At 41.3% G+C, this 14511-nt stretch overlaps 2 protein-coding genes across 4 annotated transcripts in view; one reads left to right on the top strand and one right to left on the bottom strand.

The window, feature by feature from the left end:
- Positions 1 to 14511, bottom strand: part of LOC308065560 (uncharacterized protein) — a 185967-nt gene that overhangs the window by 77846 nt on the left and 93610 nt on the right. The window lies entirely within an intron of this gene.
- Positions 1 to 14511, top strand: part of ITPR2 (inositol 1,4,5-trisphosphate receptor type 2) — a 269466-nt gene that overhangs the window by 37893 nt on the left and 217062 nt on the right. For all 3 annotated transcript variants that reach the window (XM_080392861.1, XM_080392862.1, XM_080392863.1), the window contains 6 exons: positions 4756 to 4871; positions 6062 to 6148; positions 6842 to 7000; positions 12573 to 12671; positions 13186 to 13269; positions 14343 to 14489. In XM_080392861.1, the coding sequence (XP_080248987.1) occupies positions 4756 to 4871; positions 6062 to 6148; positions 6842 to 7000; positions 12573 to 12671; positions 13186 to 13269; positions 14343 to 14489 (692 nt within the window). The remainder of the gene's footprint in view (positions 1 to 4755; positions 4872 to 6061; positions 6149 to 6841; positions 7001 to 12572; positions 12672 to 13185; positions 13270 to 14342; positions 14490 to 14511) is intronic.

Below are 14511 nucleotides of genomic sequence, written 5' to 3' on the forward strand. Positions count from 1 at the left end.
TGTGGGTGGTTGTTGCACCCACTATCGCCTTTTGAAGACTGGCGTTTTGTGCACAGTTGTAGGCTCAGGCAGATGGTCAGTTCGGTGCTGAGTCCATCCTCTGTGGATTTTGCCTGCACTCTGGGAGTTGCTGCTTTTAATCTTTTGATTGTTCTGATTAAGAAATGTCACCCCCCCCCCCAATAAGCATTTGATATGTGTCTCAATACTGATAATTTTCATATTTTCTTACTCTCTAATGAGCCAAGGTGTATTGTAGGAATTTAAACCTGGAGTGTGACCAGGGAGAGCTTCCCTTTGTTTCCATTTTGTAAAGAAAACTTGAGGTGATCTTCATTGCTTTAAAAATGTATATGAGCTGGGGTGGCAGTATTTCTTATTTTCTCCATCCTCACTTTGTGCATAAGTAATTGGAATTTTGCCTGGAAGATTCTGGGGCTATGAGAAGACTGATGAAACTGCAGAAGTTGAATGCATGGCAGTTTAGTAAGTGAAACTGGCTGATACTTTTAAGCTATTTGCTTTAAAGCTATTTGTTTACCTTTGATAGTGCCTACTTAATTAGGGTTCCCAGGAAGAGAAGCATTTATGTAAAACTCTATCGTAATGATTTAGGAACTATGACTGTCAGAGAATGTCTAGAGAAGTTAGAAGAGACAGTCTGTCTCATGAGCGGGTTGCTAGACTGACCTCCAGGAGGGCTGAGCTTTTTATCTACTGTGTGTGCTGTAAAGTTGCATTATAAATTTATGCCTTGGTTTCTCTTTTTTTCCTGTTTATTTAAAATATAGCTTCCCTGAGGCAGGCTCTGCTTCCCCCCTCCTGATGTTTAGGACCACAAAGCTTGAATTTGTGTAGTATCTTATTGCTGCTTTAATAAAAGTAAGCGCAAAAACCCCACCCAGCCCATGAGAAGACCTATTTTTAATGTATCTGGAATCTTAAAAAAAAACTTGTCTGGAAACAAAGAATACATATTTGTTTTAGTCTGTAAATTGAGGAAAATACAGTTGAAATAATACTGATTTTAAAAGGTTTTGGTAGTTCAACTTCTAAAGCACTAGACTGGAAGTCAGAACTGCGTTATGCAGCACGGCTACAGACAGAGTTGCGTGGTGGCTGAGGTTACCTAGCACCTGCTCTACATTTCCTTTTCTTTGAGAACTACCATTAGGAAAAATTCACCCACCTTTGGAAGACAGACCTGCTCAGTAGTGACTGCACATCCGTGTACATCTTGCATTTCTGTGCAGCGTGCTGGCACAGTGCATTGAGACTTTGCATGAGGATGGGAAGCGGTGTGTTTACTCAAGTAGCAGGATGTGTGGGGAGTAACTGAGAAATGAAGACTGGTCCTATAAAAAAAGATGTTACTTCAGAGAAATGTTTCATGAAGCCTTTTGAGAAGGCTTGTTAATTATAGTTACAGAAAACAATAACAGACTTATGTCTTATGAGCTGAAATCCTGATACTCAAAGTAAAATCTCCTACAACATACAGTACAATTTAACAGTACACAGGTGTTTTGTAATTGTGGTTTGTTTTGTGTTTTTTTTCCTTCTCTGTGTCCAGGATATTGTAAAAGTTATGTGGGAGTTATGTACTCTTAAGTTGTGTGATGTAGTTCTCATTGTAAATGTTCCCCTTTCAAATGGAAGTAAACACCTTTACAAGGTGGCTGGGTTTGCTTTGACGAAGATTTGCAACACTTTCTTGTAGGAGCAGCAACTCAGGGCTGTGATTAGGGAGCAAATCAGTGAGGACTTCGGGTCAGTGCCAAGGAAAGTTCTGCCACCGGTGTTTTTGTATGAATAACCTCTGCTGCTATGAACAGTAGAGGAAGATCAATTGCCATGAAGGGAAGAGGCAATGCAAATAAAACTTGGTATAATGATGGCCAATATATGTGTGGCCGAATTTGGGGAACTAAAACCATTGCAGCTTAGCTTGTGGCTTGAGAGCCAGCACTGTCACAAACTGCTAGCTCGGGGGATGCAGGTGGTGGGAGGAGTGAGTGGCACAGTCTTATGCTAGTGGTTTTGGCAGCACTAACATCAGATAGCTCTGCTTAGCTGGGCCTGATTGTAGTTGAGAATGCTGCCTGTTTTACTTCAGGTAATGAAAGTTCATTTTTACTGAGGGTAGGGAAAGCCAGTTTTCACACTATCCCTTCCCTTTCCTGTTGTGTTACAAGAGATAATGTGAATTTCAGTAACTCCTCACAGACTGGAAGAGGTGGGCATATATTGGAGGATATATCTCAAAGGAGCTAAATCTCCTCCTCGTCCTCCCTGTATGAAAGAGTAATTCCATTGGACTGACAGTGTTGAAAGTGAGAATACTATCTGCCTTGATATGTAGCATCTTCTGCAGAGAGGTTGAGAGTTTGACACTTGAATTTTCACTCATAGGAGTGGAACAGTTAGGAAATATTTCTCATCACATGTGTGATAGGTGGGACTTCCCATACCTGCTGTTGTGGGTTGGAGAGCTGGAACAAGTCTTGGGTAGTTAGTAACAGCAGGTGTTAAACTTGCTATGGGAATTAGACAGCGAGTAGAAGAGCACTGTAAAACAGAAACTGTCTGCTGCTGACCTGACTTAGTGGTTAAAAACACAGACCACGACTTAAGGATAGTTCCCTGTAGCTTCCCCTGCTGACATTTTTGTGACAGTAATGGGTGAATGACAAGATTACACTGTATTTAAAAGTGGTACTCAAAGCTGGTAAATTCAGCAGGGTCACCTACACATTGATCCAGTAAGTGGGACATGTCCTTAGTGCTGATATTGTGATTGCTATTTCATAGTACAGCACCTTTGATAACAGAGACGAGGGTGACTATACAGTGCTGTTGGAAAGAGACTCTTCAGAGAAGGCAGCTGGAGAGCTGAGGGCAGAGAGGACTGTTCTCAAATTATTCTGTGCTGTGTGATGTGTATACCTTTAATTGTGCGGAGTGCGATGGTAAATAAGCGCTTCATGTTGCTCACATGGAGCTAGAGTGTTTGTTCTCCTCTTTTCCTCTTCCTTTTCTGTATTTTTGTGAGGAGCACTGTCTGTGCCATACACAGTGCAATGTGGCTTTTCAGTGGCGTTGCAGAGTCTGTTTTTTTGTGGGAAAGTTGCCTGATGATTAGAGAAGTGATGTTGCTGATTGACCAAACTGGGGTGTCAGTGCCTGCAAGATGTGCTTGTGGGATCAGAAGAGGAACTCTTTCTGTTCTTAATCCAGCCCTAGGGTGAAACCTCTTCTAAGTAGGATATATTGCAGCTATTACATGGCTTGAGCTTGTGCTGCAGTTGGGTGGCTGGGAGTCAGGTATGACTAGTTGCTTCCCTCCCATCTCTACCTTCCTGAGACCCTGACATGGAGCAGGGAGGAAATTCTTCAGAGGTTGTTCTCCTCTGGGGGTGGATTAGTCCTCAGACAGTGCTTGGCTGTCTGTGACAGTTAAACATGGAGAGCTCATAGTTTGGGACAGACCTTCCTTTGATATCTATAAATTGCAACTCATGCTGGGGAAGGGTTTCACGCTGTAATACATACGCAGTCCTGTATGTTCTCACTAGTCTCAGCAAAACTCTGATTGCTAATTAATACTTCCCTGTCCTTTCCTCTGGCCAGTTGCGGGGTCTGAAAGGACAGATACTAACATTTGCTAAGTAAAAGGTCTTTCAAGCCTAGCTTTTACAGCAAGTGATGAGTGGGACCATGCAAGACTAGGTATCATTTATCACTGTAAGTTAGTTTGGTTTGGATGGATTGTGAGCCTCTATTTCCCATCTATAGAACTGTCACTGGCTCCAAAAATCCCAAAAGGTCTTGAGTCAGGGGATTTCACAAAATTTAGTTTATTGCCAGATAACATTAGTTTTCAATTACTGATTCTGGGGTTGGGAAGTGAAGATTAACAATCTTAGGGAAGCATCCCTTGGCTTCCCTCCAGACACATCTCTCCCCCTTCCCGGTACCCAGCCCCCTCACTGCATGCTGCATGTGGTCCCCATGGGGGTGCAATGGGGAGGAGATGAGGGTGGGTGTGTTGCAACTCTCTTTCATTCACTGCTTCTTGTTTCTCACTCCGTGGCTCCCCTGCTGGCTGCAGTCTCCTCGGGGAGTACCCCCTGCTCTGTTTGCTCAGCCACCCTGCTCGGGCAATTCCTGTGAGCAGCCTTCCCTTCCTCCTTAGCCATTTTTCATCTGGTCTGTTGGGTGGTGGTGATGTTCAGTTTGTGTCACTTTGTTGTTTTCACGGTTACTTTTTTTTAATCTTGGCAAAAGTGCTTACAGACCTGAACACCATGTTAACCTCCTTGGTGGCTTGCAGCTGCATGCCCATGCAGTTGTTTCAGCAGTGCCAGAGGCACCAGGGCCGCCGGGTGTATGGCGTACAGAAAGCAGGACTGTTTTTTCAAGGTTTCCATGCCTTCAAACAGTGCATCCGTAATGTGCTGCAGCAAGGAGTGCTAATAAGGCAGCAGGCAGTTTTGCATATGGCAGGCTCACAGCCTGGGACTTTTACAGGGAGACTGCATGGAGTGGGCACATGTGGGAATTGAAGGCTTTTGGTTCAACTCGGCTGTTCTGCCACCCTGTTTATGGTATCGTTGTCATTAAGCTCTTTGGTGACTATGTTTAAACACCAGTAGCTAGGCATTTCTGGAAGAAGAAAACCAACCAAAGCATACTTACAAATGAAGGAAATGTCTTTCAACATTATTTATGAATGTTTCTTTCAATCTTCCACAGACTGCCTTTTCAAGGTGTGTCCTATGAACCGATACTCAGCCCAGAAGCAGTACTGGAAAGCCAAGCAAGCTAAACAAGGAAACCATACAGAAGCAGCACTGCTGAAGAAACTTCAAGTAAGGGACATCTATACTTGTAATCTTATCTCAATCTGCAGACTGTAGAACTACAATAGAATGAGAAAGAATAATAAATGCCTTGGGAATCACTGTGATGAATATTACTATGCCAGTGTAGCAACTTTATTTTCCTTACTTTCCTACCTCCTGATGGGCATTTATTGCCCCTGCCCTCATTTTTGTCTTACTTTGGGCTGGGGGTTTTGCCTTTGCTTTAAGCAAAATATTGCTTTCAGAAGTTTTATAAAATGAAAATGGAGTTGTTAAAATCAGGAGTGAGACCTGGTTTAAATCATGCTATTTTTTTCAGACGTCCTTTCCAGGAGTCAGGTAAAGGAGTGGACAAAGAGATGTTTTCAGTGCTTTAGTCTGGAAATTCCTCAGAATTGCCGTTATCTTTGCTTTCAGTCTAGGTGATTCTTCCTTGAGCCATTGGGCAGATTTTGTTTTGCATTAATACAGTGTGGATGGAGCAACTCCTCTGCCTCTGAAAAAGAGCTGGCCTGATGTTATAATTTAGTGCATAAAACTAAATGAAAACAAGGTCATATCAAACCGGGTTGATAGTTTCATGTGCAGTGGAGAGAGGCTGTCGGTGGTTCCAGTTAAAAACAGCAAGGAGGGCACATGGTGTGTGGCTAGAGCTAGCTATACAGCAGTTAGAGCTAGGAGCTGAGATACTGTTCTGTGGCTGTGTTTGACCCAGACTATTGTGCTTAGCCTTGATTTTGCAATGTGTGACCTACTAGCTTTGTTTTGTTGTATATCAAGTAAATGTATGTATATGCAATTAAAAACGCAACAAGTAAAAGGAATGGTGACAGGGAGAGGCTAATCATAGGCCATTCTTTTTCCTCTTTCAGGATGAAATAAAGCACCTGGAATTACTTTTCTTGCTTGAAAATTTTTAAAATAGTATGCATCTCGGGTGTGATCCATAAATTGTGACTGAGTTTCTATTCTAGGTAATGAAAAATGGGAATCATTACACAGGGTCTGGGTGATTATAGTTCAGAAAATCATGCTGCAACAGGATTCAGGTGCTAGTATTTTCAGTGCAGTGATGCTTGCAGGTTGGAGGAAGCATTTTGAATGTGATTTCATTTCATTTTTACACGTATCTGTTCCAGTAGCTGAGTACAGGTACTGATATTGTAGAGTTTAAAGAAATAATCATTCTCTTGCAGCATGCAGCAGAACTGGAACAAAAGCAGAATGAAAGCGAGAACAGAAAGCTGTTGGGCGAAATTGTAAAATACAGCAATGTCATACAGGTAAACCTATTGAAATCCATCTGCCTTTTCTCAGAACCCAGAAGGAAACAGTTGTTTCATTTCAAGGTTACAGTGAAAATGAAACTAACCACTGCAATCTGGATTGTCAAGGGTCAGGTAAACATAACGTGGTGAAGTTTACAATATTGTGTTTTTCTGTCTGTTTTAAAGCCTACCAGAAGTGCTGCATATTCATATTTAAATAATATGTCATAATATAAATTTTATGTGTAATTTCTGCTGCTGCAGCTAGAATCTGAATGTAAATATGTATCTTTGATTTTCAAGATTTATTTCAAAATCATATTATACAAGTTCTGTGCAGCTCCTTTTAAATCACTGAAGTAATTTGTACATCGTGACATATAAATGAGACAGAAGTTATTTTCTTAAGTGCAGTACAACTTTCTTGTAATGGATGAAATTCCTGAAGGTAACTCTATTAATAGACCCTTGCCCTACTTGTGTAGTTTATGCTGTAAAATTGAGTGCTGACACATTTCTGTCAACGTGAGATGTAGCATCTGTTTTACTAAACTGCAATATATTCTGATAACTCTCTTCTAGTTTTATTTTGTCTGTATGTATGTTATGAAAAATCACTACAGTGTGAAAGCCTGTGCCTCCTCTTTTGATTGAAGGGAGAAAAAGCAACAGCTGTACTGATTTTTTTAAATTACTATTTTTTCATAGCTATTGCACATAAAAAGTAACAAGTACCTCACAGTCAATAAGAGACTGCCAGCTCTGCTAGAGAAGAATGCTATGCGGGTATCTCTGGATGCTGCCGGGAACGAGGGATCCTGGTTTTATATCCAGCCATTCTGGAAACTGAGGAGTGAAGGTGACAATGTAAGTGGAAATACTGAATGTGTAAGAGGGTGAAGACAGACAGTGATTTATTTGCTACTGGCATAAATCATAATGGATTAAGTTTAAAAAAAATATATTTTAAACAATGCTTGGGACTATTAGTTTTTATGTGTAACTAGAAAGTATTACCAAATTATACAGTCTGAAATCTGAAATGATGCTACATTCATCTGAGCCTCTGCTGACCTGTGTTGGGGCATTTTTGCTAAATCCACCTGTTGTGTGCAGATTTACAGAACTGACAATAAGTTACAGTTTACACAAGAGTAAAAAATTATGTTTTTAAAGTTGTTTTTTAATATTCTGGGCAACATTTTTTTCAAGAGGTCAGCAGAGAATGTCTGTAGGAAATACATCAGGTTTCTTTAAATCTGTATCCCCCTTAGCATGAGTGGCATCTGTGATTGGAATTGGGTTGGATAGTCCGGTGGGTCTTTTCTGGGAAGGTTTCAGTAAGAGTCTTGTGTGTATTGGTAAGAGGAAAATATGTAGGAGAGCTTTTTGCTGCAGATTGGAGAGTTGCACCATGAGATCAAAACTTGGTTCTTCATTGAATTAGCTATGGCTTGGGTAAGTGCCTGCTGTGGAGAATTCAGACTGGCCTCTGGGAAGGCCACAAAGTGAACTTGTATTGTAGACCTAGCTGGGAATGTTTGGCTCTGCAGAAATCAGGGAAAGAGCCCTCTCAGGATCACAGACAGGAATGCCTGTTTTCTTATGTATTTTCTCTCATTAACTTTGTGGTTACCCAGCTCTTGGGATGCTATCCAGGGTGAGTGTGGTTGCTTGCAGCTCCTTTTGGCAATCTGTTGTGGGGAGGGGAAGGACTGCATTCCCAGCTCCTGGTCAGAAGTCCCTAAAGTCATAGTCTTTCCCTGTTCCACGCAGTGATCAGAAGGGTATGTGAAAAGTTACCCTTTTCCCCAAGCCTGTTGCAGAGAAAAGCAGCAAATATGAGTAGCCCTCTGGGGCACCTCTGCATGGCTTTACAGCTGGGAAAAAAGAAGTGTTGTGGATCAGACATTAACCTGGTATTCTTTTCCCTCTTTATAAATTAAAAAAAAGAGTGACTTACAGCTTTAAGCTTTTGGCTTAATTTCTTACAATAACATCAGGTCAGCATCTTCTTTTCTCATGCCCTAATGCCTGGAAAATAAGTACACGTTATGCTCTTCAGACTGAGGACCTGGGAGTTCCCAGACTGTGATCTGCAAAGCCATCCTGTGCGCTTACAGCTGAGAGCTGCAGAAAGATCTTAAGCCTCATTAAAGTCATCCTCAGTACTACAGAGGTTTTGATTCAATTTTACACTGTTTTGGGCACATAAGAGTTTGGAAATGGTTTTGCTGTTCTAAAAAGTTTTCAGATCATCACAGTGATTGCTGTAGTATCCTACTCCACAGACCACCCTCCTAGTTTGTTCCCTGTGGGGCTGTGTTTGACAGGCTCTGAGCTCCAAGGGCCATGTGGGAAACTGTCAGGTTTGCTCCTAACTTAATGGCCTCCTTTGGAACCTGCCTGTTGCTTATTTTCTGGAACCAGGTGTTGCCTTTCAGAGCTGGGAGCTCACCATTATATTTTACAGACAAAGTCTTGAGACCCAGTTTTTTTCCTCCTTTCTACCAGCCCTAAACAGATCTGATAACCTTCTTTGCAGATTTACAGTGCCGAACATCAGTCCTTCAGTAGTTTTCTCCTAATTGCTTTGGCACATTTCCACACTTTCAACAGTTACAGAAACTAGGCAGCTGTTGTAAGGGGGACAGGGGTAGTAAGCAATGGGGGAAATCCTTCATTTGCCTCTCACAGATGGAGAGAAGCTCCAACCTTGTACCTATTCCTTCCCTCTCGGTTACTCCCACACATGTGCCCATTATAAGGCTGGTTTCTGGGGGACTCATCTACAAAGCACCTGATACTATTTAAGCTAGGGCCGCTTTATCCACTCACTAGCTTAGCTCTTAAAGGACTTTGTTTTTTATAGTACTTTTTTTATTCTGACCTCTCAGTGCATGGAGATAGCTTGGTATATCAGGCCCTTACTCTGTTTGGAAACTTTGCGTTTTTTTTAAATTATCAGTTTCTGTGCTATAATGAGGAAATTCCCTAAGAAAACACATTTTAGAAAGTCTTTAGAACTGTAGAAGTGAATATCGAATTACTGCTTGGATGACTGCTACTCTGTCAGAAAACTGAGGCAAAGTAGATGCAAATACGACACACATACCAAAGGGAAAGAAGTCTAGGGGAAGCTGTGACACAGAAGGTAGTGTGTGTGACTCTTCTGGTAAGTCATTACAGTTGTTTAGCCTTGTGAAATATTTTTAAAATTATTTCTGCAAAGGAGGGTTGTCTTAGCTTCGTTAGTAACTGATTAGTTATGCAAGTCAATTAAAGTAATGAAAAAATATGGCTGAAGATTTACAGTAATTGGCATAAGTGTGATATTTTATGCAGACTTTTATTAATCATATACCGGCTTTAATGGAAGATGTGACTGATTAAGGCTAGCGCTGGTTCCAGTTTGACAGAAAGGCAAAGCGTGCACTGATAGCAGGATTAGCTGTGTGGGTTGCATTTTCAGTTGTCTGCCATTCTAGGGGTTTGAAAGCTTGATCTTGCAGCATGCCGAGGAAGGTGGTCTTGGACCTGGGGAATGCCCAGACAACTGCTTGGGAAGGTTCTGTTAATCCTGCATCAGTATCATCAGTGCTGCTGGCAGATGTGGTCATAACATAAAAGTAATGGCAAGGGAGCAGCAGAGCCTTCTGTGTGGCCGATAACCTACTTGGATAGCTAGTCCAAACTGAAGTTGTGGCTACTGCATCTTCACAGCTAATATAACCTTTTGTAACTGTCTGTGATATACTATACCTCTACTAGATTATTTGTTCCTACTTCTTGATCATGGTGTAAATGTAGCTGTCAGGGGAGGTTACTGAGTTTATATGAACGACAGAATCACTCTGATGCCAGCACTGATCCCTCACCCAGAAGACAGAATGCAGTCAGCCTTGACTGTGGCTCTTCCCACTCTCAATGTATCTCAATGTACCCTCTCCACCAAGGCATGGACAAGTAGGGTTGCATGAATTTCGAAATTACTTTGTGCAGGAAGAACTCCACTGCATCCAAGACTGAAGGACCTTGTAGGTTTATCTTGAATTCAAAAGCTGAATTCTCATTGGCTTTGCTATGAATTTAGTAATTTTTTGGAAGTTTCTTATCTGACCAGAAAGGGCAAGAGTTTTATTAAAGAAATCAGGAATTACATCCTCAAAAGCTGTGTCTTCTTGCAGCAACTTCAACAAATTCATGTTTATATTTAAGGAAGAAGTCCCAGAGACCTGTCAAACTATTACCCACTGCTGGTCTACAGCATACTGTGGCCAGCTGTGCCCAAGGGTAGCTAAGGAAGAGGAGAAAGAGCTGATACCTATTTTAATTTTGCAGAGCAAAACCTTTGGAATACATTGCTGTGTCTTCTATAATCTCCATATAGTACAATTCTACAGGCAGACATATGGGCACATGAGCATGTGATTGCTCTGCCTCCAGTGTTTTGGGTATGCTGGGGCATTATTCGGAGCCAAAAATCCACTGTGTTAGGGGATGGGAGGAACTTAGAAGAGCAGACTTGCAGCTTGCCCAAGGCAGCCATGCATATGAGAACAGGATTCCTTCTTCACTTTGCTTTCATTTTCTGTACCACTGCTGGAGGGTGTATAGGAGACAAGTGCAGTGAAATTGCCTCTATCCCTTCCCTCCCAACCACCTATGGAGGTCTGAAGCAGGAAGAAAAAGAAGAGTGGAAAAGAACACAGGATATCTCATTGCTTCTGTGGCAGCTGACAGAGCTGGCCAGCATGGAGGGCAGGCAGGTTTCTGAAGTGGACCTGGAGCAGAGTAGGAGACTGAAACAGGAACCATGACCCCATATAACAGTTCTTCCCCAGATGTGTGCCCACAGCAGAGTAGCTGTTTACATCTCCTTTTCCCTGGTTACCTCCATGATACTCAGGCTTGCGTTTAAAGGTACCTTCCCCCTGCTCCGCCGCCCCCCCCCCCCCTTTTTTTTTTTCCCCTTTTAAAATAAGATGCTCAATGATGTGCTTTCTTACTAATTAAGTTGTTACAGTCCTGGTGTACTTGCAGTAATTTTGAAGTCCTGATTCCACTTTGCAGGATGCAAACCTGATGGTTTTTTGATTAATGAGTTGTCTGGTCATAACTTCTTAAAATGGGCTGTAAGTAATGTCTGTGTGAAGCATGGCATGCAGGAATGTATTGCATAAGTAATGTACCTTAAAGGCATCTTGTCATTATTTTGGTTCCATGAGTGAACTTTTTCTCATTACATGGATCAAATAGGATTTCTATGTGTAGTCTGAGCATGATGACACTGTCTTATCTAATGTTTATTTTAGCTGTGTTGGTAAAGAACCGACAATCTTCTTTTTCACCTCTGCAGTAAGTGGGCCAAATTCACCTGCGTTGAAGTTACGTGAGGCTGAATTGGGCTTTGCTTTTTCATAGAAAATGTGCTAATCAATGCAGAAAGCATTTCTGTTTATTTGTGTTCCAAAAGAAAGCATGGCTTGTGCAGCATTTCGTGTAACAAAAATCACATGTAGCCACTTGTCTTCATATGTGTGTGTGCCAGTTTTAAATTTTATTTTAATTATCCTTGCCCCCAGCCCTGGTATGAACTGAATTTTCCATATGCATGTCTCAAGCACTTTTTAGGTCAAAGATATTTTCATATATTGTTTTTCCCCATCTATATAGGTAAAGAATTGCAAGGGCATGGGAATCTGCTTGCGGGGAGTCAGCTAGGAATTCCTCTGAGAGAAGATCTCTCAGCTGCTGTACCTGCTGCCTGTGCTGAGCTCCAAACACCATTTAGGGAGTAAGAGCAGTGGGGACGGAGTATATTTGCCTCTCTGAAGTCCCAGTGATTTATGTTCCTTTCCAGATTGCAGTCATACAGTCTAAATTGCAGAACTCCTGAGCCTGTCATGACATTTGCCAGAAGATGGCCCACAGAGCTGGGGAGTCACTGAGCTAAAGAAATCTTGTCACAGGCAAATTTTTATGGCTTTTGTGAAATGAAAGACATGTTGATGGGAGAAGGTTGGCTGGCAGCAAGGGAGGGAAAAAGAGTCTTGCTCTCTGACTACAGATTATTTTCTAAGCTTTCTCTGCCTTTTGGCTGGCAGTATATATGGGATAAAGAGGAGTTAATGTAACTTTTAGATTAACTGCACTGCTCTTGGAATTCGTAGGTTCGTATCTATTTCATGATCTTGAGTTTTTGCTGAACCAGGTGACATGCTTACTGAGAATGTGAGGATTCATTAGTGTGAAATCTTGAACCCAGGCAATTGCAGAGGCACAGGTGAACAGAGCTGGTGTGTGAATTGTCTGCAGATGTATTCACGGAGTGCCATTCCTAGAGCATGCGTTTGAGTCATTTTCTAAAAATGTAACATTACTTCATTTTTTTGGATAATTACATAGGTCCAAATTGCATTTTATTTCTGACTTCCAGGTTGTTGTGGGAGATAAAGTTGTTCTCATGCCAGTCAATGCAGGGCAGCCTCTACATGCCAGCAATATTGAGCTTCTAGATAACCCGGGCTGCAAAGAGGTGAGTTCAGTGGAGGGAGGAGGGGTAACTGCTGATCTGAGATGTATTATATGTTGGTCTTTACTGGTGACCAGAACCCACCATCAGCCTCATGCCAATATTAAACATTGGTTCCAGCTTGGCCTCAAAAAAACAAGATGTAATATACTTATTCTTGGCACAGTTCTGCTTGGCACTAAAAGCTTTGTGAGGTTTGATTAAGTATATGAAGTTCTCAGTGATGTAGGAGGAAGTCCTCTCCCAGCAGCTCTTTCAGTCATCTTTGGTAGGCTGTCAACAGACAGAGTAGTGTTTTGCCCGCTGAATCTTCTCCAACATCAACATCATTATTAATAACACTTGAGAGCTTCAGGACCCATGTTAGTAACGGTAAAAATAGGTAGCTAAGCCATGTCCACTGCCACCCTAGATGTGGTGCGGTCTTTTAGAAGAATAGAATGTCTCAAAAAGAAAAGAACACCCTTTAAGACTGTAATTGTGGGGTTGTTTTGTTTTGTTTTTCTTTCCCCTAAAGGTAAATGCTGTCAACTGTAACACAAGCTGGAAAATAACTTTGTTCATGAAATTCAGTAGTTATCGAGATGATGTACTGAAAGGAGTAAGTATGATTCTCTTTAATTGTTTTTTTGAATCTGAAAAATCATGCTATATTTGACTGTAGAGAAATATTACATGGTGAATAAAAGAAATGAGGACTTTATGGAGTTGTTGAGAATCCCTCTCTGCTGTCCTTCAACAACCAGAATATTTTTCCTTTGTGTTATTGTTTTACTAAGTGAAATTGTTTGGATTGTACTAGCTTCCAGCCCCTTTTCACTCCCAGAGGCAACTGAGTCCATGAGAAAAGATGAAGTTCAAACCCAGAATGATGAGGGCTCTGTACAGAATAGCAGTGACACTTCAGCTTATGCCAAGGTGCTAAAAGCAGGTCTAACAGGCTTGCAGAAGGGAGTCGGGCATGAAAGATGACAATAGCTGTAATAAGACAATGTTGCTTTAAATGCTGAGGGATTGCACAGCTTCATGCCTCCAGATCATGCCCTGAGATCATTTACATTTTCATTTTAAAGAAATAAATTTGTCCTCACTTGTACCTTAATAAGTCATTACCAACTGGCTATTTTTCAGCAGGTATCAAGGTACCAACAGTTTTTGAGGAAGAATTTGAAAGGGAAATGTGTAACTCATTTTAGGGATAATGTTTCAGGGAGAGGCAGGAGGAAGCAAAAATGATGTTAGCAGAAAAAAACAGAGAGGAGGCATTGGTTTTGGTTGCAGACTAGAAGACGTGAGTTAATATGATAGAAAAATCTGTTCACTTTCCGTAAATACTAAGAGAGATTAGAAATAAAAAATCCATTTAGTAATGTTAGCTAGAATTAAATATCACCTTTAGGTTAGTTGTTGCTCGCTCTTCATTGCAGTGCTGTGGAACAAGTTTTCACAAAAGTGCATGGGTATCCTGCAGGACTGAATTATCTCATTTGATTTCCAGACTCAGTGCCGTGATTGTGTGCTCTGCACTTGGTAGCTGCTTCTACAATAGGAAACTAATAAATATTTTCTTCACATCAGCTATGTTGACATCACTGGAGCTAGCACAGATATAGAGGATGAGTCTAGCAGCTTTGCTGCACCACTTAATAATGTTTCTTTTTCATGTTACTTTAGGGAGATGTTGTTAGGCTGTTTCATGCAGAGCAAGAGAAGTTTCTGACTTGTGACGAATATGAGAAGAAACAACATATTTTCCTTCGTACTACATTACGTCAGTCAGCCACTTCTGCAACAAGTTCTAAAGCACTGTGGGAAATAGAGGTATTATTTTTTCTTTTTATAA

Source organism: Falco punctatus (assembly GCF_963210335.1).
Source record: "Falco punctatus genome assembly, chromosome: 6".
NCBI classification, from domain to species: Eukaryota; Metazoa; Chordata; class Aves; order Falconiformes; family Falconidae; genus Falco; species Falco punctatus.